The sequence below is a fragment of the Sparus aurata genome, chromosome 9 (genome assembly GCF_900880675.1).
Source record: "Sparus aurata chromosome 9, fSpaAur1.1, whole genome shotgun sequence".
NCBI lineage: Eukaryota > Metazoa > Chordata > Actinopteri > Spariformes > Sparidae > Sparus > Sparus aurata.
Window position 1 is genome coordinate 25793241 of NC_044195.1, and position 23911 is coordinate 25817151.

General features: G+C 42.4%; 1 protein-coding gene across 2 annotated transcripts in view; it reads left to right on the top strand.

The window, feature by feature from the left end:
• The window catches only part of thsd7ba (thrombospondin, type I, domain containing 7Ba), a 169378-nt gene that overhangs the window by 143085 nt on the left and 2382 nt on the right, over positions 1-23911 (top strand). For both annotated transcript variants that reach the window (XM_030429404.1, XM_030429405.1), the window contains 11 exons: positions 752-908; positions 9015-9159; positions 9337-9452; positions 10870-10987; positions 12512-12657; positions 13198-13369; positions 17248-17421; positions 19994-20089; positions 21245-21327; positions 23070-23265; positions 23607-23694. In XM_030429404.1, coding sequence (XP_030285264.1) covers positions 752-908; positions 9015-9159; positions 9337-9452; positions 10870-10987; positions 12512-12657; positions 13198-13369; positions 17248-17421; positions 19994-20089; positions 21245-21327; positions 23070-23265; positions 23607-23694 — 1491 coding nt within the window. The remainder of the gene's footprint in view (positions 1-751; positions 909-9014; positions 9160-9336; positions 9453-10869; positions 10988-12511; positions 12658-13197; positions 13370-17247; positions 17422-19993; positions 20090-21244; positions 21328-23069; positions 23266-23606; positions 23695-23911) is intronic.

The window sequence follows — 23911 nt, forward strand, 5'->3', positions numbered from 1 at the left end:
CTCTCCTCGCGCCAGACAAATCTTCGAGCGCCAAAATCTGTTCTGACTTTTGTAAGAGTCGGGCACCACTGTACCGCAGGTGTTTTGGATGAATGATTGTGCCCGGTAACGTGGACAGAATTTTGTTTGCTTGTAGTTGAAGTTTTGAGTGAGTTGTACACAGTATAACGACAGCATTACAAAACATTACAAGTAGCAGGCCACAATTCAAACTGCTCTATGTACATAAATTAGCAGTAGGTACCTGGCTTCCCTAACTGTGAATCAGTGGGAGCTAACACACTTACATGTTTTCTATGCAGCATCTATCCGGCTGCAATAGAGGCATTTTGCTCCACGGCACTTGGAAAATCGGAAATGAACCTCGAGGCTAAGGACTAGTATGCATTTGCAAATGAATCTACCACTACTGCTCGTCAGCCTTTTCAAAAGCACGAGTTATTTCACCGACACGAAAAGGTTTTAGAAAATGGCCTTCAAGCTAGAAGAGAAAGAGAAACCAAAGTAGCTATGTAGTATGCTGTCATTTATGCTGTGAAAATAGAAAATACCCTTCCTGAACCCGCGCTTCAGTTTTTACACGGCTTAATGTTTGGAGAGGCCAGACACATGGGGACAAATAGTCCCTGTGCAAATAAACAAGCAGCCACATCTCACATGCGAAAAAAAGAGTGTGATCTATTTTTTTTAAGTCAGAAACTTAGAAATGCCCCAGGGACTCTTTATACAGCTTCATCTGCCGCTCTGCTAGGTGTGTGAAGAAGGGAACGACGAGCGGGGAGGCCGGCAGCGTGGACGACAGTCTGTGCGATCAGGACGAAGTGCCACCCAGAGCCCAGGTCTGCTTCCTGGCCTGTCCCGACGACTGTGTAACGACACCCTGGGGAGCGTGGAGCAACTGCCCCCTGGTAAGAAGCAATTACTGTGTTTTAAGTTGTGTGGTAAGTGAGATTATTCATTGTTGTGTCATTAAAAGGCATGTTCATAATAATCAGCATGCAAGGGGAACAATTCAAGTCAAGCTAGTGGAGAGGGGAGAGGGTTAACATGGACAGGAAAGAGGCTTTTCAGTTCTTTACATGAATTATTTGATAGAAATTTTAGTGGCCGTTAATATACATAGCACAAGTGTATACGTATGTAGAACACTGCCTTAACTACAGTATAAAATTCACATTTAACTCATTGTTTTACTACAGGGTTTGAGCATTGAAATTGGTTTATAAAGAGCATATTTGTTTTTGTTTTTTTACATTTTAAGTATTTCCACTTAGCTTTACTTACATTTTTGACCATTCACAGAAGAGTAATTATTTGTTGTTTTAATGGTTTTAGCTTACAATATGCCAAAATAGAACACTTTTTATGTTTTTTGGATCCGGGTTAATTCCATTATTTGGAACACTGAAATATGTATCAATTAAAATGACCAACAGCTGCAGTAATATGAATATATTTAGTTTTCAAAAAGAGTTGAGTTTTGAGTGCGAGTATCCAAAAGTGTGTAATGTTTCACTAGATTTTATGTTAATGTAGAGGTTAAAAACAACATTTTCACCGTCTAATTACACATTTGGGAAGTTAAAGTAATAATTAGCAATAACTTCTCATAATTTAAAGAGCTCTCATCCACCCAGCTGTTCTGTAACATTCAGCACCACTCCTAAAAATTAAAGATCCCATAAACGTGCCTCTATTTTCTAATTAAGGTTAGCCCTCGGGCTCAAACCACGAAGCATATGTTCTCCAGTGTTTAGCCACAGGCTAGCGGTCACACAGCCATGTTGCCATGTTATAGGTTTCCTGTCAAAGATAACAGTTCAGCAGACGGGAACATTGCAGCCAGAGACATAACAGGCTGGGGAAAAAAGAGATATAGCGATAACTTAATTAGTCCGAGTTTTCTCCTCGGACGTTTTGTCTCATTCAATCTCTCAGTCTGCGAGCTCTTGGCAGGACTCTCATCATCAGTAAAATGCAGCTGTCTGGTGCATTTGGTGATATAATGATGCGAAAAACTGTTAACTCGAGAGCCAATTAAACTGTAACAGCCATATAAAACTGTTATAGATGATATATTTCTACAGTTAAAGCAACCCTGAAACATTTAACACGTGTAGCATAGTGGCGATGTGTGGAGATGATGGTGTTTGTGTTAAAGCTAGATTTTTTTTTTTTCTAATCCATACAACAGAATGACTAACCTCTGAAGCAAGCAAAGCTTGTTACAGGATTTCACTGTTGTGTGGACTGAAGTGGTGGAGCTGCATCAATTGATTTTTAGTCACGAGGAGGCAGAAAAAAAAAAACCTCACGCCGTAGTAAGATGTTACAGATGAAGTCGAGATGCAAGTTTCTCATGTTTGGGTCGATAATACTGAGAAAAAATAAAAGCGAAAAGTCAAACAATTTTTGTAGCGTCTTCGAAATGTGCAAGGAATAAGTTGTCCTGTACCGTAAACAGTCATCACAGCCTGCATGATTACAGTGAAATGCTAATTGCAAGCGTGTGTTACAATTTTCCTGGAGAAGGGGAGGACCCAAATGTAAACAACACATGGGGGAGGGAGGATTGGGGAACTAATAGGCAAGTTTGTTTTTTTTTTTTACCAAAAGCTGAATATAGAAGAAAAAAAGAAATCCCGAAAAATCAAAAATGTAAAAGTAGCAACAAAAAGGGCTGCAAAAAAGTGCAAATCAATGAAAACACAAGGAACAAAAAAAACAAACATACCACGGGGAGACACTGGAGAAAACACTGGAGAGGACACAGGTGGGAAACACAGGGTGGCGTCACCCTCGGAACACGGAGCGAACTGACCAAGACATGAGGGAGAACAAAGACTATATACGGACACGCTCACAAGAGGATGGAGTGAGGAGGGAAAATGACAGGAAGGAGGGCAAATCACAGAGAGGGAGGAACTGAAAAGCGACACGTGACACACGAGGGTACAATTTTCAAAATAAAACAGGAAACGCAGGAACAACAAGAACCGGAATCATGACACAATCACACGGAGCATTTCCATCCATAGTGTGGCATAACATACTGATTATTTTTATGTTAAATGCTTTTAGATTGATTGAGCAGAGTAGGTTATTTAAAGTATTTACATCGACTCAGCATAATAGAAATATTTTGCAGTAAAATTATGTACTTTACACAGAACTTGTGTAACAGAATAATCAGAATCAGAACGAGAATTCCTTTATTTCTCTGTGTCACAGCAGCCAAAGGACATCAATATTACAAACACCAATAGTAGTAAAAAAATTAAACAGTAAAATAAAACAGGTAAGAGAAGGTAGAGATGTAGAAATAGATTGTACATACACAATATTGTACAATATGCACAGTGTAATTAATAACTAATTAAAGGGAGATCTTATGTGAGATTAAAATACCTCTACATATCACTGTTCTGTAGATTTTAGAAACCCCACAACCAAATCTCTTCATGAAGTCGATAACGAGCCCCAAAATACCAGAACGCCAGTCGCTGAGTCATCCTTGATTCTTCATCTCCTCTCAGACGTGCGTGTCTCACCTTTACTTGTCTTGACGTCTGGGACGTTGCGCTCCGAGACGCTGATGAGACATCTTGACAGGACACATCTCAATTCTGGGGCGTCCTAAAAGCAGGACTTTTCTTTGCAAATAGGCCCCCGTAATTGGAGGTAGTTGTATAGCTGTGGGCCATTTCTGTACCCGGCTGGAATGAGGGTGTTGTGTAGTGTGTGCTGGATTGTGATGAGATCAGCAGTGGTGTGGGGTCCAAGGGTGGCGGAGTAATAAAGGAAAGTATCCTGGTTAATGACGCTGTGATGGTTCCCACACACTGTCCACATTTATTCACAGTGACATGATGGCCAATGATTCTCTTTCCCCATAGCCTTCTTTCACCCAGGTCAAAGCCAAACTTTGTCAATAAAATGCAATCATGGGGGATTGTATTTAGCTCCAAGACCTCTGCAGAAGATACACATCACACATTATCAAGAATAAACCCCGAACGGTCTTTATGGCGAGGCACAAACACTGCATTAAAGTATTGTGTTTGCTCACAGGATAGGCTGAACCAACAGTGGAGGGTTCTTGCACACATGCAGACTCTGTTAGGTTTATGGAAATGAGGCAACGGAACTGAGAGGAAGAAAAAACAAGAGGGCTTGCTCGACCGGAGAAACATTCAGCAAACACCACTCCGTCAGTACCACTTTGGAAAAAAAATTTGGCAATAACATAACTAATGCTGAAATTGTAGGGCTAAAAGTTGATACTGGTTGGTGTACCATAGGGATTTTCTGCAGGGTGTACCTGGTTTAACACATTTCTGCTTCGCCAAACTTTCTATTCATATTCACGAACACGTCTACCTGTAAGCTGCTTCCTGCAGCACAGCTTGGGGTAAATGTGAAATGGTCTCGAGGATGAGACTCAGCAATTTTAAGTCCGATGTCATCCTGTAGCTTCCTGTGGGGAAAAAAGGTGAACGTCCCTTTCTGTTCCAAGTGAAGGAGATTAGGAGCGGACGGGGGAACAAGACAGACCGATGGTCTGCTGATCTGTCCAATGTATGTGAAGAGCCTCTCGATCAGGGCTTGACGCTTAGCATTTTGCCAAGTAGCACGTGTGCTCCTAAGTTGACAAATCTAGTAGCACACAAATAATTTTAGGGGCACGATGAAAAGTTACCAAATGTGTTTTTCTTTAATAAAGTGTATGAGGTCAACGAGGAGGTATTTATAAGCAAAACAATTGAATTCATAGCTTTTTAAGTTTGAGTTATATTCTCTTAAGAGTGCAGAGAGAATAATACATGTATTGTAAGTTATTTATTGGTGCAAATGTGCACAGTGCAACTGAGACAGTATCAAAACAGCAAGTAAAATTCTCCAAAAAGTGCAGCGGATAATACTGTAACAAGTACTGACAACAGACTTAAGCTCATTTGGCCTGTGTTATAACATAGAACATTCATACAGCAGGCAGGGTTCATACAATGTGCTTGAATTTTATGCCTATGCGATTTACTGTTTCACTAAATTATCTCATTTGAAGTTCGCGTTGCCTGTGACAAAAACGGACTTTCCAGCTGCTTGCTTCTGTGCTTTGCAGTACTTACAATACATTAATTCGTTTTCGTAAAGGAGCCACGGGAATGTTTTCTGCCAGTCAGCATTAAACCTGTACTTTTTACGACTGGGAATGGTACGTTAGCGTTATCACCTGCCCCCCGGTTTCGATTAATAACTCTAATTCTTCCTCGTCCACCATTTCGGCCTCAGTGCCTGGGTCCACAGCTTCTGGCTCTGTCGCCCTTTTAAAATAATCGCTAATGCGCTTCATAGTTCATACGTTTTGTTTTCGTCTGTTTGGCTTTGCCTCGTTACCATAGATACTCCCTCTGCCTTTAACCGCCTTCCGCAGCACGTCGGCAAGCATGCTCACTACGTGTAAATTACGTATTTTTTTTTCAGCTGAGGCTGCATTCAAGTGCACAACCGGCCACAACCTCCAACCGTCAGCAACACATCATTAAACATTTATTAAACGGTAAAATTCGGTAGTCGCACACGTGCTACTAATTGCATTTCACAATTCGCACTGAACTGTTTTTTACTAGCATTTGCGACGAGGTGCTCGCACTGTCGAGCCCTGCTCTCGATTAATATTTATCGCGTTTTGGGGGGGGGGTTATCTTCTGTCTATCTACTGTTTACACAAAAATTTATTGTTTTTTGTATTACGTACACGGTACACATAATCCCACAATATTTGCTTCTTCACATGCGAACCAACATTTGTATGAATATGATAATGTCAGATGTGAACTTTTCTCCACTTCAGGTTTTCCCGAACCCAATGAGGTGCGGAAGACACTACAGGCACTATTTTATTTATTTTGACATAATATGTATTTTTTTATGACACTATATTCATTTAGAAACTTTTTGTTTGTTTTAACTCTATATTTATTTATATTGACATCATGTCAAGTGACCTGACTGAATGCTATCCAAACCCGGACATCTTTCCTAGACTTCAGGTTCAGGTCGGGTATCCAAGCGCCGGTTCATATGTGATTGGCTTTTTTCAAACGTGGATTCGAATTTTCTCATAATTTAATTCATTATTAATTTTGTGAACCTCATAGGCTTTTAGCGGTTCCGGTAACGTCACAGTTTCTAAGGTTGTGTAAACATTTGTTCCCAATCTGCTTCCGATCTATCCATAAAAAGGCACAATCGAACCTGAAGCTTTAGATAGCACACATGTGCTGCGATACAAAAGCATCTCCCCTTCCCTTGAGATTTCTATTGCATGACAGCAGGTGTGAAAACATTAAGGGGAGACTGAGTGCAGCTGATTCATGAGCCTCACACAGAGGTACCTAATTAGGAGGTGACAGTGATTGAGGTTCTGGTCCTGCTGCATCAGGAGCAGAGGGACAAATGCAGCTCAATGTGGAGACCTTTATCAAAAGAATCTTTCTTCTTCCCTCAGGGAACGAGATGACAGTTCCTCCACACATTTTCACACATCCTTTGCTTCTCCGTTCGCAGATTTCTGTTCCCCGTGTTACTGTGACTTAAGGGATTTGCAAATCCTCATCCTGCTACCACTGTCCCTTGGTAGATGTGGGTGATGTAGCGCTCTTGTGCTCATAATTGCTCTCTCAATTATTATCACGTTCGTCTTCATCCGACTTCAAATGCGCTGTGTAAATATCGGCGCTACGGTGAATTCAGGGGTTTTTTTCCCCCCAGTTTCAGACATTCAGACTGAAAATACAGTATTTATAGCAGCCGTTGCCGTATGTGTGTCAAATAATGTTGACTTCTATTCAAACAAGTGTCCTAGTTCTTTTCAAGGCCTCGGGTGGCGGCACATAAAAGGATGTTTATACCGATTTGTATCAGTAAATTTGCATTACCTTCACTAAGAGCTCAATGCATTCACACACAGACACAAACTGTGCCATGACAAAGATGTTAACTGGAGTCTCAGTACATTATTTTTGAGATGCTATCTCCCTTTATGCATTTTCAAGAGCAGAAATGGGTTTCTATTGGTGGGGGGAAAAACATGAACGAGTAATGGATTATTTGAAATATTAATAGGTAATTTTGGAGAGCTACTTCACAAGTTGTCTTACTTATTCCAAGTCCACCATGACAGAAAAGGCAAGATGCCGTCAAGACTGGAGTGAAAACACTTCTAGGACAATTTTAGGTTACTGCAGTGAAATTACAGGTCAGAGACTCATTTTAAAATATTATTATTAAAAAAGGTGAAGGGTTGGGATGATGAGGTAGGCTGTAGCTAGCAAAGAGCCATAATAAGCCCCGGAGAGGTCTTCTTTAGATTTAGTGTTGAAATTAAAGCATACATGACTTCCTATACAAATTTTATGTGGCAGGTAAATTCCGGTTCATTCTTTCCCAACAGAAAAGGCTCAAATTATGGGTATAAAAGGGAGCAAAAGGAAAGGCTTACCTTATACATTGCTGAGGTTTTCCTTCATTTCTAACAATCTAATTTCACATGTTCGTATTTAAAAAAAGGCTGAAATTATTTTAAAATGGTTCTCGTCCACAGTTTCACAAGTTTATTTGCTAACTCGCATACCATCGTCTTCCAGTATCTCTCCATGGCTTTTTAGTATAATCAGTATTGTTTGATATGCACAGCAACTTCTGTCTTTTTTAAAATTATTATTATTATTACTTACTTGTGAAAATATAGGGGAAATGCCCAATAAACAAATGCCTGTTCCGGGTCTAATGAACAAGTACCTCCTACAAGCCCCAGGGGGAATAAAAAGGTGCACTGAAGGTGTATGTATGGAGGCTTGGGCTGTGAAGGGGTTCCCAAATAAACAGACCTGGCTGACACTCGAAGAGGAATGAGGTTTGCAATGGACCAAGGACAGATTCGGATTGAGGGTGAGCGCCACCTGTGTGCCGTTCCCCACCTCCTTTAAGCCTTCACAATAAAGGGCTGGAGCCGGGAGCTAAATGCCCCAAGCTGCTTCCACTCCTCAATCAGGAGTCAGTCTCCCCCACCTGTGCACAGGTGATTTAAATCCCCTGCAGTTAGTCTTGAGGGAAAAAATCAGCACAAACTAAGAAAAACAGCAAGTCTCAAACAATTGGACTGCTCCAAAAAAAACTAAAAAAACTAAATAAATCCAAACATACAGTTTACAGATCACCTAAGTCAGACAATATGGTCCTCATGCCCTCACCGTTATCCAACAAGGGTCAAAATACAAGACATAAAAAAGAATAAACACATATACATAAACAGCCACACTGTATATCCGGAACCACTATTTGGATATAATTATTTTTGCATAATGAGCCGTTACAGGCTTTTGACAACCATTTTTGTTGAGGTAAAGATTTCAACTTTTTCATTTACAGCCAATTTTCTCACCACTTCTGTGCAACTTACTTCACAGTGGAGGTCGAGGAGAAAGTCACCTGTCTCAACAGCAGTGAGGCAGAGGAGGTTGTTTTTTTGTTTTTTTTTCACACTTGTAATTTATGCAAAGGTTACATGATTTGCTCACATACTGTACCACTAACAAACTCAATGGAGTTATATAATCTACTTGTGAAAACAGTCAGTTACACAACTTTAGGCATTTACAGTGGTTTGCCCTTGAAAATGAATACAGGAAACATGAATTACTGCTGGTCTCTCTGGTACAGCTAAAAAAGAAAAGACTAAAAAATACAGTTGAGGATGTCATATTCCTGACTCATCTTTTTCATTCAAAGCTTAGTGTGTTATGACAAAAATCAAACATGTTCTATTCATCAATTCATTGCTTAATCAAGCATGAAAACCCCTGTGCAGAGATGACTGTACACCTTCAAGTTATGATATCATTATGGACGACAATTTAATCATAGTGTTTAAGACAGAAGATAGCACATTATGTCTTTCTTTTGCCCTCGACAATGACACGTTTCTGTTTATGTGTCTCATTGTTGTGCAGCAGTGTGACCAAGGAACAGCGAGGAACAGGAGCAGACACATACTCCGTCACCCGGCCTCGACAAGCCCGGCCTGTCCGGACCTGGTCCAGTCAGAGATCTGCATCCTCAACAGCACCTGTTTCACCTACCAGCACAGAGTCTCAGGTAGGATGGTGGCAAAGATAAAGCAGTATGACGGGGCCGCATTGACAGCAGTGAGACTTTCTGAGAATTTAAAATCACGAGTTCAGCTCAGTGCTGCCGGGCGTACAGCTGACAGTGTGACTAAAGTACAGCTATGTTCCGTTTGTGTATCTGTGTGTGTGTGTGTTTGTGTTGCAGACTGGAGCACATGCCAGCTGAGTGAAAATGCCATCTGTGGTCAGGGTTCAAGGTTGCGTCTCCTGGACTGTGTTCGCAGCGACGGCAAGATCGTGGAGTTGCAGAAGTGCCAGCAGGTAATCGTCGTGTCATCGCGCCTCGTTTTTCCACATTGGCCCGTGTACAAACCGAGCCCAAATTCAGTCCAGAACCTCCACGATCTCCAGTGTGTTTGCAAAACAAAGCAAAACTAGATCACTGACTGATGACTGTAATACAGCTCTATTCATAGATTTGTATCAACGTGAATGGTATGCCAGCATATTTAGCGTGAACAGAGGTAGCATGCTAGCTGTGTAGAATGTAGAGTGCTATATATGACTTAAGTGGTCTGTCAGTGTTTTTATGAAAAGTTTTTTCTTTTTTTTATATTATAAAAAAAGAAAAACCTTTTTAGTTTAATCTTCTCTTAATCAGCACAGCTGCTGCAAGACGGTGTACTCCGAACTCTCTTGGGGTTCACAACGCTACACAGCACTGCTCCATCTGTTTCACTCGTAGCTGTCACTCCTAAAGTAATGGCAGGTATCAACTTATAGTTACTCCGAGGAAAAAGGGGCATAAAATGCAAATGTACACATGTAAATAAACAAACAGAATAATAGAACTGTTACTCAATTCTGCAAGTCCAAAATTGTCGGCAAATCATTCCTGCTGAAATACTGATATCATTTACTGCTCAGCCTAACAAGCAAACAATCAGTTTAAGTAACCCGAAATAAAAATAACCCAAAGAGCATTTACTCTGTGCGGTAACTAAGGTTACACAAATAATAACACATTAGTTTATCTTAGGTTACACCTTATGCTTCATCTTAACTTTGCAGATGTGGAATGGGGAGCGAACAGGAAGTGAAGTGCATCAAGTGACAGAGAACAAGGGAACACTTTGAAGTCCCTCCAAAATTGTTTGGAGAGTTTTTTGGTTTTTTTTTAAATGTTAAGTATTGATTTATGCAGCAGCACTCCATTTCCTCTCGTGTTCCCACTGGCGTGTACATTATTGAAAGGCCAGTTGCCCAATTTATTTAAGTGAAAACGTCCTGGAGACACCTTCATGTTTCACTAAGCAGGTTGCCACCAAGCCAAACGCAACTTCATTTTATCGCCGTGGCTTAATCATGCAAAGACAGATGGAGGTCCTGAAGATGCTGCAAGTTACTGTGAATTCACTAACCCGAGCAGCTTTCCTCAGTGGTGGGCTGGCAAACTGGACATCCGTCTCGTTCCACAACCTCAACAGTAGTCCTCTGGAGGGAGCTCTGATGAAGTGATGTTGTCGCCTCTGTGATTCATAAAAATTCAAGGAACTAGCTCAATAACGCGTGACGGCGAGGTTAATGGTGAGATTTTAATTGCAACATCTCCGCTGTCCTCAAGTGCCCGCCTGTTTGAAAAAAATAAAGATATGGAAATGCAGATGCTCTCTCTCTCTCTTGTTAGTGGATATAATTAACTCTCTCTCCTCACAGCGCTGCTCTTGTTTTTCTGCAGTTCGGTCTGATCAACAAGTGGAAGCTGTCGGAGAGCTGCGTGGTCGACTGCCCCGTCAGCTGCATGCTCTCTGATTGGTCGCCGTGGGCGGAGTGCTCGCACACCTGTGGCAGCCGAGGTAAACATGTGCGCCGATGAACGGGAGTCGACCGCATGTGCAGCGGCTCATTATTCCGTCTACTCAGGCATTCACCAAGATGTTGAATTGTGCATGAATACATTTAAATGCGTTAAAATATTTATGAGTATGTGTTATCCAGAGCCTTATTATACAGGGAAACAGTGCGGGGAGGTTTTTTTTAATTCAGCCATGTATACATTAATAATCCTACTTCTTTCTCATTCTATATGAAGCCCAATTAACTTTGCTTTATGAGGTTATATTTAAAAAACAGCTGGTTCATTTAAGCTAAATTTTATACGGCTGACCTCTATGGACGTCATAAATGATTCAGCGTTCCTAAATAAAATATACACCCTTCCTTCGCCTGATTTCAAAAATTGCAATTAGTAATCACCAACCTGTGGCATGCTTGGCTCCGCTTTGAAAAAAAAAAAAGCTGTGGTGTAACCTCATTCAATATGTAAATGCTAATGATTTAACCTGGATGCATGTGTTGTTTCTCGGGCCTTCCAAAGCCAATCTCCGAGAGAGAAAGCCTCTTATTCTGTTAATTAGACACTCAACAGTGTCTCCTTAAGTTCATTAATTTTAAATTGTTGTCGGCTGTCTGTCTCCTCACATTTAACCCCCTCGTTCCAGTAAGCTCACTCTAGCGCAGGCTTCCAACCGGGGATTTATACTCAAGCCTCTCGCTCTGTCTCCGCCACTCTCTCACTTCCCCCTCACACATTGTCAGCCTTGATGAGGGCTTTGCGTCGTATCTGTGTCAGACGGCGCAAGGATCTTGTTTTGTCGGGATGCCAAGGGAGCGTTAATGTTTTGGGTTTGATTTTTGAGACGGCAGAGCCGCAATGTTCCTTTTGCCACGTCTGCCTGGGGGCCGACGGAGCGCAGCATCTCCCCACCGGCGTACCGCAAACACACACAGCTTCTGTCTTGACTGGATGGCTGATGGAGGCCTTGCCTTCACTGAGACATTGAGCTGTTACTACACAGCAAAGCCGCTCTGTGGCCCGTCCTTTTTTTTTTTTTTTTTTCTGTTGCCAAACTTTTTCTCTCACACATTATTAATGACCGAGCTGAACAAAGCACTTGTGTGGGGAAACTGTTAAATGTGAGCAAAGAGTGTCGCGGCGACATAGATGTATGGTGCTGTTGTGCTTATTCCTCTCTGTCACAGGCTACAGAGACCGCTCAGCCTATTTTCACCCCTAAATAAACGATCATCATCCAATTCAGCCACTCGTTTTTATTAACTGTTTTTTCACGGTGCTTTTTTGTTTGTGCGATGATGCATTTGTTTCCGTCGACCCGACTTGCTTGCATTGTATCAATTCCACAGTGTTATTGATTTTCTCATTTGCAGATTTTTCATTCTCTAGAAGCAAACCAGCAAACTGGCCCTGGAAATGTCGCAATTTTGCACACGGCTCTGTAAACGCGGCTTGTTAATGTACTTGGATCTCCTGTGATCTACTGTTCTTCATTAACGGCGAGTCGGTTCTTAATCCTCTACAGGTCATTCGGCGCGCACCCGGAGAGTCCTGCAGGAGGCTCACGAGGAGGGTCGGCCTTGTCCCAACCAGCTCACTCAGACCAAACCATGTCCGGTGAGGCCCTGCTACACCTGGCTGCTGAGTGACTGGTCTCCGTGCACTGTAGAGGTATGTCCTGCACCTGCTCAATATTCTGTATTTACAAAGGGCGCCTATTTGCACCATGAAGGGTCCTTAGTTTCTGTTTCTCTTCACCATTAGGGTTTCTATGCATCAATTTTCTTTTGAATATGTGCAGTTTGGAATGACGTCACTGAACTGCCACATTTCTGAAAGGTACCCCGTGGAGTTGTAATAGCTGGCAATGTACGTTTTTGCGAACCATGAAAATGTTCAGACTTCATGCTCAGTTTTTAGTGTTATGTTGCAACAAGGGTATGCTTATGGTCTGGTTAGGTTTAGGTTTGGTTGGGGTAAGGGAAATGTTGTGTTTTTGTCTGAACACAGCTGAACATTGTCCTAATTCATGGAGTCCAGTCTGAACCACTTATTAAAAATTCCAGTGCTACTGAGGGGCAACAGCCAACTAGTTTCAGCTGGCTTCATCTCATTCTTTCAGTACTGCACTTATGATATCCACCCAAATTAAGTAAATGCTTCTTGACAAAGTTAAATTGACCAAACATCTGTTGGTGTGCGATCATGCAGGGGGCGGCGTGTGGCGAGGGACTTCGGAGACGGAACCTGTCATGCGTCGTCCACTGGGGCGACGGGTCCAAGTCTCCTCCTCAGCCGGTGGGGGAGGAGGAGCTCTGCGGAGACAAACTGAGGCGGAGGATCCAACAGGAGATGGAGCAGCCCTGCTTCGTGCCCTGCCCAGGTAAAGCTGCTCCTCACACACAACGGCCTCACAATCTTTGTTATTCAATTGTGTGTTATTATTGTTGTGATTGCATGAAATCTTCAGTATATTGTAACACATATTGATATGCGCGAATAGCGTAAAACTACATAATTGCATGAATTATGTATTACTGTGGTCATTCTGGATTCATAATAGCAGTAATGACTTGCCTCGGGACATGTACTTTTTCATCAATAATTATGTTTTTAATGCAAGCTCATTTGCTGGAATCTGTCGATACACCGTGTCCTCTTCCGAGTCGTTGGCATTTTCAGCTGCTAAATAATTATTGGAAAATCAATAGAAGTCATAGAGTAACTAATGACCCTTTTAGCTCTACATTATCTGGATGGGCACATCCAGTAACAGCTAGGGAAAAAACAATACAATGTCCATTTGTGCAACAGAAAGTTTGTGTGTGCAGAAGTCAGCACCGAATGGCTACAAGAGAGAGAGAGACATGTTTTCCATCAAATACTTGGCAACGCTATGGATTTTTTACACTACATGATGTTGCGTTCTTGAAATAGGAAGAGAGAAAAAAAACCCTCCTGTGATAACTGCGACAATTAAGCGATCACACTGCCACACTGCTGCGAGAAATCACTCACATAACACCACATCATTAGCAGCTGTAGGAATTCTGCGTGGCGGGAGCTTTTCCGTCAGCACATAGGTGAAGATTTTCCAACAGAAATAATGCAACAGCGGAAAGAAACTAAGTGCAACTGAAACAGCTTTGTTAACATGTATTGCAATCAGAAAATTATATATGATGACAACATGCAAATATGTGACTGGGTTCATCGTAGCTCAGGCTGCTTTTCCCTTATGTGACACGGTGGTGGACTAATTTAACGCGTTTGTTTTACAATATGATGGCAACACATCATTACACAGCACCAAGGGCAGGTACAGCGGTGTAGGCTGGTGGTAAAAGCACCAACTGACATGTTGGAGATACTCGACAGTAACAAGCTGCATGTGTTGTCCCAGCGATCGATGGGATGAACCTCACCACAGCTTAACATAACTTTATTTGAGATCTGTGAAATGGCGGGCCAGAACCGCAGGAGCTTCGAGTTCCTGGAGCGAAATATAAAAGGAAAGGGGAAATGCGCCTCCTGTGCCATCGATTAAGTATTTTAATTCTTTTTTTAAGTGGCTTATATACCTACCTAGAAATTGGTTATTGATCAGGCCCGTTATATTTCTGCGTCATGAAAGCTGCAGGGGGTGTGTTGCAGCTTATTATTTGGCAAAACCGCATGAAAAGATAAAGGCGGTATGTTGGAGGATGACAGTAAGAAGTTCTGAAACATTCCAAAAATTCAAAACATCACGGTAATTCTCTTCATTTAGCATTTTAAGCCCCATTGAACATTTCAATGATATACCTTTTGAATGAGTGCGGCATAGAATACTTCAACATGTTATGTTATTTCTAACACCACCACAATATCTTTAGACATTGTAGTGTCTGTGTTGCTTACACATCCTGAGTTATGATTTAACTATGACAGGACAGGATGCTTCCATTCAGGTGAGTTTGGGAATGTGACGATGCTTGGGTTTACATGTCCAGGAGCCATTAATCAGCTCTGTGGGTGTGTCAACGGTTAGCTAAAGAGGAAGAGGCCCATACAGAGGTCTGAACTGAGATCAGCTCTCACTCCAGAGCTTATAATTGCACGAAGATTACGTGCAAATCTTGGGTTAATGGCACGTCCATGTGTTCGTACCATACTGTACAGCCACAGCCCACTGAGAAGTTCGAGATAAATCTGCTTCTCTCGCAAATTTCAGCTGTGTTATTCATTCACCGTTGGCAGTGTGCAGCACACATCACATTACATGCATGCTGTTTCTGACAGACTATGATAAAAGTGCACCAGTGCTTGGAGAGCGCTGCCAGTACAGGAGCTGTAAAAAAAATAAATAAATAGATAAAAACTTGGTGCATCTTGGCTCTGCTTGTGTCTTAACAGTGGAGAGAACTTGGCATAGAAGAGACTGACAAAAATTATGATTTAGTGTGACTTCATGTTCCTGCTGTTTGCAGTAAATCAAAAATGTGATTGCATGGTAGTGGTGTGCAGATTGATCCAGATGTTTTCTGTTGTAGGATCAATTTTCATCTCTATTTAGACTCAGTAAATTTGGGTTAATGTGTGCTTTATCATAACAGCAGAATGAAACTATGAAACACCAGGATGTAGTTGATACAGGAACTATTTCTCCTTCCGCCTGTCAAAGTCACATGCAAACTACAACTCTATGTGACGGCGAGTTGCTGTTGACGACGGCTCATGCGTGGTGCTTTTTCAGCATAACCTTTTAGACATTTTGAAATTGAGCAAAATATAGAAATTAAGCTGTCACGCGATGCCTTTAATTGATCGTTTAAGTGAGATAATTAGGGAGCCCTAACATCAAGTATCGCCATGGTGTTTAATTGTATCCGTGCACAGTGAAATTGGCAAACTTATAATTATGAAAATCACCACAGCAACAAGAAACCAGCCAGACGTCCTGCGGTGCCTGCTGGTGCCTGTTGGTGCCTGTTGGTGCCTTTTCTCTTTTTTGCATATCCATTTTTAGTCCACATTGTGAACGGACGATTTTGCCGTTAGAATCGGAGCTTCTGGCCAGCTGACAGCAATGACCCAAATCACTTGTCACTGTCAGGCTTTCCACGCTGAAAATCTATAATAAAAGCTTAAGGCACGCTCAGTCAACATGCGGGCCGTGTCTACAAGTAGCAGAGAATATACCAGATTTTTTTGTCATCTATAAAAGAAAAACACAATCATTAGCATCTGATAAAAAGACAACTCTGATCTCCTTGGGCATGGTTCTAGCCAAGCGAGGCTCGTGTTAGCTTTTGCTATGAAGAGACACCATCTTGCAGTGCTTGCTTTTGCTCATCTGTCTCTCGCCCCGGCTCTGATCCTTGCCTTGATTCATCACTCATCCCGCCTTTGCTGTGAGCCTTGGCTCAGGATCAGAAGTGTTTGATGGCTGGAGCAGATGTGTGTGTATTTGTGTCCGCGTGTGTGTCGGTTGTGAAGGTGGCCGGCGCGCTGTAGGGGCCAGGGGAGGGGTCTGTCGACATCCATGTGATGTGCACAATGTGCGTATTGGTGTTGCTGTTTGCTGTGTGCTGCAGCTTTTGCCACAGCGTGTTTCCACAGCCATAGCAGCATGGGGGGGAGAGCTGATTGAGTATAAAGATGAAAGATAATGAGATGCACCAATCCACAGACAGACACTAATGGGCGTTCAGGGCAGAGTATCTGAGGGTTGTTTTGGCTGGGGAGCTGTAGCAGCAGGTGATATTCTCACTACAGGCTGACCCTTATCAAGGATTACATAGGATAGCAATGCTTGACCTTCAAGGAAGCAAGTGTCTGTGTGTTTATATGTAGGCTGACTGAAAACATCAACCAGCCATTATCCACTTAAAAAATGTTCCCAAACCGAGTTTTGCTTCTCTGAGGAGACCTGTTTTCAGAATTGCGTGCCGCCTTTACAGCTGGGCTCCGAGTTATAGCTTGTATTGTATAATTTATAACTCTGGTTGGTCTATTACTTCTGAATACCCACTGGGCTGTCTGAGTAATTTGTTTGTGGGTTCGGTACATTATCAGCCGCAGATGTGTGCTGAAGTTGTTTTGGATGTCTTTTAAATGTTCCAGGAGCTAGCAGGGGAGCCAAAAAAATGATCCCTGAAATACTGTTTGAAAACTGAATATAAGCCACCCGCAAATGTCTGAAAAGATAGTGTCAGGCAGTGTTGAAGACTAAGTCGTGTCTGTCATTGATGTTTTTTTCCCGACCCTTTTTGCCCCCAGGAGACTGCCATTTGACTGTGTGGTCCTCTTGGAGCTCGTGCCAGCTGACCTGCCTGGAGGGGCGAAGCTTTGAGACCACGGGGCGCCAAGCTCGCTCGAGAGCTGTCATCATTCAGGTCATGGAGAACCAGGGCAGCTGCCCACATCAAGTCTTTGAGACCCAGCCCTGTAAAGGTACCCAGGAACCACTTAGTTACAAATGTCAGAAAACATCATTTCGTCTCTAGTGATGTGAGGGATCTGAACATAACCTGATTTGAAAGGCTGACTTGAAGCAAATATTAACAATATTCGGTTATAAAATGGTTGAACAAACTATGCGTAAATGCAATTCCCCTTGCAGCTAGCAAGTAGACCAAAATAATTCTATTAATGAGGTTTAAAGGGGTAAATTAACATGAAGACAAGTTGTGTTTTAATTAACTCTTCTCCTCGGATGCTTCGACAACAGATGTTTAGGCACCAAAGCTACTCGGTTAGGTTTAAGAGAAGGTCATGGTTTGTTATAAGTACATTAATCATGTCTGTTCAGTGACATGTGTGATTTATTTTACGTTAAGTATGTGACGTTATGGAGGTATGCTTACGTTGAAATAAGTTAACGCTGACTTTGTGGTTTCTGGGTGAAAGTCCTTTGTCACTTGACTTCCTCCTTTGCTCCCGTCATAATTCTTACGACCACTAGAGGTCGCCGCCTAACATAAAATAAACTTGATGTGAGACGTAACAAGCTGCTCACAAACACATGACCTATATGGCTGTATTTTCCAGGAGATTTGTCTGAGCTTGATGGCCCACATTTGCTTTAATTCAGTACAGCTTCATTCCTTCCTCCTCACTGCTGTTGCACCGCCTCTATTGAGAGTCTGAACACTGGATGTCGGAGAATGAAAGTCTCTCCTCAGGTGGATCAATGGAGTTGACCCTTTCAAATATACATTCAATAAACTTGAGATGCAGTCATGAGGGACACAGAAAAGATATTTATTTCACCTTGTTGACATCGAACGAACGCTCCGATGTTTATTTACGTGCATCGGGGCACTTTTACCTTGAGAAATCCATGAGAGTCGTGTTTACACCATCCACAACAGAACACTCATCATGAACAGAGCAAACACTCTGGACTGGAGGCTTTATCTGGCATTCTCACTAAGTATGAACCTGTGTTTCCAGTGATGAAAGGCTGAAAGGTGACATTACAAATGCTTTCTAAATGGCTAGCCCTGCAGTAAATGGCAGTTTTGTGATTGCAATGGCTTTCATTGTAAGGAGGGCACTTAAAAAATTACAAATACGATGAAGTGGCTCATTATTAAAGGGTCAGTATTCAAAAATACAGAAGGTTACACTATGGCTGCTATACCACTGCTAACAGACTGACCCCAGGGAGATGTGCGTAGCTCATCGTGGAATACTGCTTTGGAATTTAAGTTTATTTTTATCGAACTGTCTGTTATTATGAGTTTCTTAACTTATCCCAATTGTTTCATAACATAATCTTCCACTTTCTTGATTGCTTTGCCTACAGTACGTACCTAATCATATACCTAATATATACCTAATCAGCTGCCGAGTGTTTGGGCTTGTGCCAGCTCTCTTTTCCCTCATTAATTAGCTGATTTTTAAAGTTTCATTAAAAATGGTAATTGTCCAGCACTTGTCATTCATATTAATTCTGTACAGCTAAATGTGTATGTTTGATAGAGATACTGTACTTTTTAAGTCCTTCCTGCTATGTATGATTCTGCAGTAATTTTCACCATTGCATACGCAGCTAGATTTATTTAAAGCAGACATGTTAATGCAACATTTCCCAGTTCATAATTGTATCTTGTTACGTGCCAAACAGACCTCGAGGCAGGGGCGGTTCTAGGGGGGGGCCAACAGGGGCCAGTGCCTGTACTCTGAGTCTGGACCCCCCTGTGGCCCCCCTGACAGGGAGTCTGCATCAATAATACAATGACAGATTTCTTGCAATGATTTTGTTCTGAAGGGAAAGGCAGAAATAAAGTGTCTCAGCAGTTTACTACCCAATCACAATTGCTGAAATTGTAAACACTGCTTTGTCTGAATGAGGGATTTTTCCTTTTTTCCGGGTTGTATGTGCCCCCTAACAAAAAAGCCAACCCCAACCTGGCCCCCCTATTAAAACTAGTCTAGAACCACCACTGCCTCGAGGCATTAATTTTCCAAATGTGGAGATGTAGTGTGATGTCACAGAATTAAAGGCGGGACGGCCGACGAGGCGTTTCAGAAGCAGTGTTTTCCGTGGGAGAGAGGAGCTTCGGTTGGTGTGGACTCTCAACTTCAAAGATCTTCTACATGCACAAGAACCTACACTAACACACTAAAGGAAAGGAAAGAAACGAAAAAGCACAATCGGTTTCCTTTAATACATAAAGTCAGACTCAAGTGTCTTCGACTCTCTTCAATTCAATCTTATCCCCTATAGCTTCCCCAAAGGAAAATAAGAGCCTTCCTCGGATAAAATAAGAGGTGTCTTTCATACATTTCCAGCCACTTTTTACCATCTCATTTCCTCCAAAAGATACCTTTGTCTCGTAGTGTACTGTTTCAAAGGAGGTGTGCTTTCTCTATCCCGACAAACATGATGTGTCTTATAATGTTAAGTAGCAAAGCAGAGGCAGAGGTGGTGGTTAGTGTCCACGGGAGCCAAATGACAGGGTTGCATTCCCCACGAAAAACAAGCCACTGCTGAGCGTCGTCTCTGCTGTTTCTGCAGGAGGAAAATGCCACAGTTACCAGTGGAGGACGGGAGGATGGAGCAACAATGTGAGAGCCGTGTGGTGTCAGCGCTCAGACGGTGTCAATGTCACAGGTGAGTAGTCGCTGTATGTTCTGACCACCTCAGAGGTGGTTTTGTAGAACACACGCAGACACACATTCTTATATAGATATGAATATCTCCCCCGAGTTAATGCAGACAGCGCCGGAAGTGTCCCAGTTCTGTTTTTGTTCCGCCGCAATGAGCTGAATCTTGTGAGCGGCAAACAGCTCCACGGAGTCACATTTTTCTATTCAGCCTGGATCACATGGATATGTGCTAAAGCATCAGATTATTTGCTCCGCCATGACAGTGAGTGTCTTCTCTCATTCATCTGAGAAAGCTGTCACACGGGTGATTTTTGGCAGAGGTGGTTGTAGCAGCTGGTTGTGAAATACATTCAGAATCGATTTCCTTGTTGGCTCAGGAGATAATTGAAATGTTCGGAAACACGTGAGAAAGGTGGATACGAAACAAATTTTTAAATACTGATGTCTTTTGTAATTCAATCTCAGGTTATGATATTAGTTTACTTTTTACGGGTTATACCCTGCAATAGACAGCATCCGTTCCACCGCCCCTGCAAAAAAGAATCACTTGGCATCGTTTCAGTATTGTGCACGGCGGCGGCCTTGCACATGGATGTGGATACGCACACACACAAACACACACACACACACACACAAGGAATAATTTTAGCATAGTGTTCTAGTTGAATTTAACACCTTATTTGATCTGCCTTTTCGCAGTGCAGCCTCTATTGATTTCTTCTCTCCCTCTTAACATAAGTAATCAATAAGCCAGACTCTGAGCTGGGAGGCTTTCAATCCATATAAATATAATCATGCATTTGTATTTGTGGGAAGCAAAGCAGGCGTAGAGAAACAGAACAAAGGTAATAGTGCTGTGGGAAACGAAAAGCTTTAGGCGAGCTTGATGTGCTGTAAATAGTGGGTGAATGTGATCTTATCGCTGTAAGGAAGTGTTCCCGGCCCAGAAGGAGTAACCTCGCTCTGCAGAGAAGGCAAGAGCCCAAGGCATTACTCTTTGATATTTTGACATGCAATTTTCCATGTTGGAATTAAAATGTTCACAGATTGATCAGGGACTCTGATAGGCAACTGAGCACATTAATCAGGTGTGACAGTACATTAATTTAGTGATCAATGGGCAAAGGAACAGAAATAAGAACCTGTTGTTTCTCTCCAGGGGGCTGTTTCCCGCAGAAAAGGCCGACCACGGTCAGACACTGCCATCCTCCGTGCATGAAACCCTTCTCGCACTGCACGCCGGTAAGATCACTGTACTTTGATCCGACATCTGTGATCTCTGTAATTCTCACTATGTATTTTTGTCTGTTTCCTGTCGCTGCCACATTCTAGGTGAGGATTTAAATGGACTTTGACGGATGACATATTTTGTTGCCATTAAAGGATAATTGCATTAATAGCAGTGGACGTGGGCTCAGTCTCTGGTAGAGACTACACCTAGGTGGGGGGGGGGGAAACTGCACAGAAAACAGCCATAAAAACGACAGAGGATAGCCCGAGCTTGACGTTTTACTGCCCCTCTGAGTACCCTCCGTGTAACTGCGCCGAGGCTTCATCTCCTTAGAAGACACTCAGCCTTAGAAACTGTTCACGAAACCCGGATTGAGAGTCTTTTAACATCCCACTTGACTTGTTTGGTGACCTGAACTGCAGGAATAAGCCGGCTAGAATAGCTGCCAGAAGAAATAATGGGGAAGCCCCAGATGCGCTGCGAGGACAAGAGATGAAGCCTTAAGCAGTCATAGAGTTCGTTCTCAGCCTTAATGTTCTCAGTTTGAGACTGAACTCTGAAAGGCACTACATGGTGCCTTTGGCAACTTAAAATATGTCAAAAAAAAGACAGTTTTAATTCAATCAGCTATTTAAACCCCAACCTAAACCTCTGTGCAATATCTTAATGCTTTCTGCTTTCTTTTAGGTGTCTTATCTGTGTCGTTATTTGTGCAATATAGTCTACTTTAGACTATATTGTAGTGGTAGTAGCGGTTAGTAATCGCCTGAACACCCCTCTGTCTGGGTTGTCCCTTCTGGGCTCCTGTAGAAACATGGGGTTGCAACATGGTAGACTCTGTCGAAGAGTACCTGCTCTTTTGTAATTATGAAAGGCTCATTCTAAATGTACGTGTCCACAGGGTCCATCGTGTCCTCGCCCCCCATTCATTTTTCTATGCAAGCAACCATACATTGCATTCCTGTGCGTTTTCGGAGTGTCGTGTTTCGATACACGATGCATTGTGTTGCTCGCTCCTTATTTGCCTAAACTTTTTTTTCTTTTATTCTGGCTACTGTTGCTCAGGAATCTCCAGAAAACTTATAAAACACCAAACATTGTTGAGTTGAAATAAAGACAGTTTCTGCGACTGCATGGCTTAACTCCCACATAAAATGTCAGCAAAAACACATTCAGCTGAGCAATTTTTGTCCCTACGAGCTGCCATGTTTGTCCGATTTGGAGCACACGGCCCATGAGTGGCGTCCGTCTGAGGGTCGCACCCTGTTTTGTTTGTGTGCGAAGCTGTGACACCCCTGTGGACACGTACCATAAGGTTAAGAAAATACCATTCTTAATTTCAGGTGATTACACACTAATGAAATGAAATCGTCCCCTTAATCCTACACACTGGACATCTGAGTTTATTAATTTTTTTGGTTTGTTTGTCTAACTTGCTGGCAAAGTTCTATTTCCATTCCATTGAACATTTTGTGTAATTGCGTTTTTGATGCTCAGTGCTGATGAAATGCCTGTGAAGTGTCTGTGTAATCTACCCCCTGAGGAGCGCATCTTAATGTCACTGTTGGAATAAATCCACCTGCGTTGATAACAGAAAGTTCTTAAAGAGTAGAGCGCAGCAGACTGGTCCTTATACATGGCAGACTGTTGTGTCAGAAGTGTTTTGTTTTAATGGGAAGTAAAGATCGCAGGAGTCTTGTGTTGGCTGTAAATGATGTTCCTCCGGCCTCTCCTCCTCCTCCTCCCCATGCAGAGCGGCGTGTGTGGGTGTGAGAAGGGTTACACTGAAGTGATGACCACGCACGGCTTCTTGGACTACTGCACCAGAACCCCGGGGGTGGACAACAACAAGAAGGCGGACGTGAAAACCAACTCTGGAAGATTAAAACCGGGGCCGTCTCAGGCTCAGGACCTCTTCAACGAGTGGACCTTACGACCCGTTGGCCCAGGTACTGAAATGGAAATCATCTTTACAGCTCAGCCGGCGTGCCTGAGATCATTCCTGCCTTTGAAGCAGCCTTTGTAGCTCTGGGATCACTGGTCTGGGGGTGGAATCCATTCTAGGTCAATGTTTTCTGACATTCATCATTGTGTGCTGTATAAAAAAAAAAAAACTCAATGGATCATAAAAATGTCAAGAAATTCTAGTTGCTCCTCTCTGCAGTATATATGAAAAGAGAATAAACCTACTGCTTTATTCTGAAACGTTAGGGGAAAAAAAACAGTTAATGATGCAGACGTACGTATGTTTTTAAAACTTTGCATTAAAACTGCTTCTCCGATTGCACAGATGGAAGAGTAAAGCTGTGGGTTTACGCCGTGACTGCCGTCGGATTCATCTTAATACTCTTCATTATTGCATTATCGTTCCTGGTCTGGTACGTACCATATTACATTCTTTACGAGATTCCTCACAGTGCAATTTTCCCCGAGAACAAAAAGCCCCAGTTGTAGGTCACACACGTTTTAGATGAGAACAGACTGAACACTGAGAACGCAAAAAGCAAATTCCTAACCACCTGCTTCCCCCCCATCCCCGAAAAGCACCTTGTCAAGTATGAGTTATACTCCTCACAATATTTTGTCTGCTGCGTG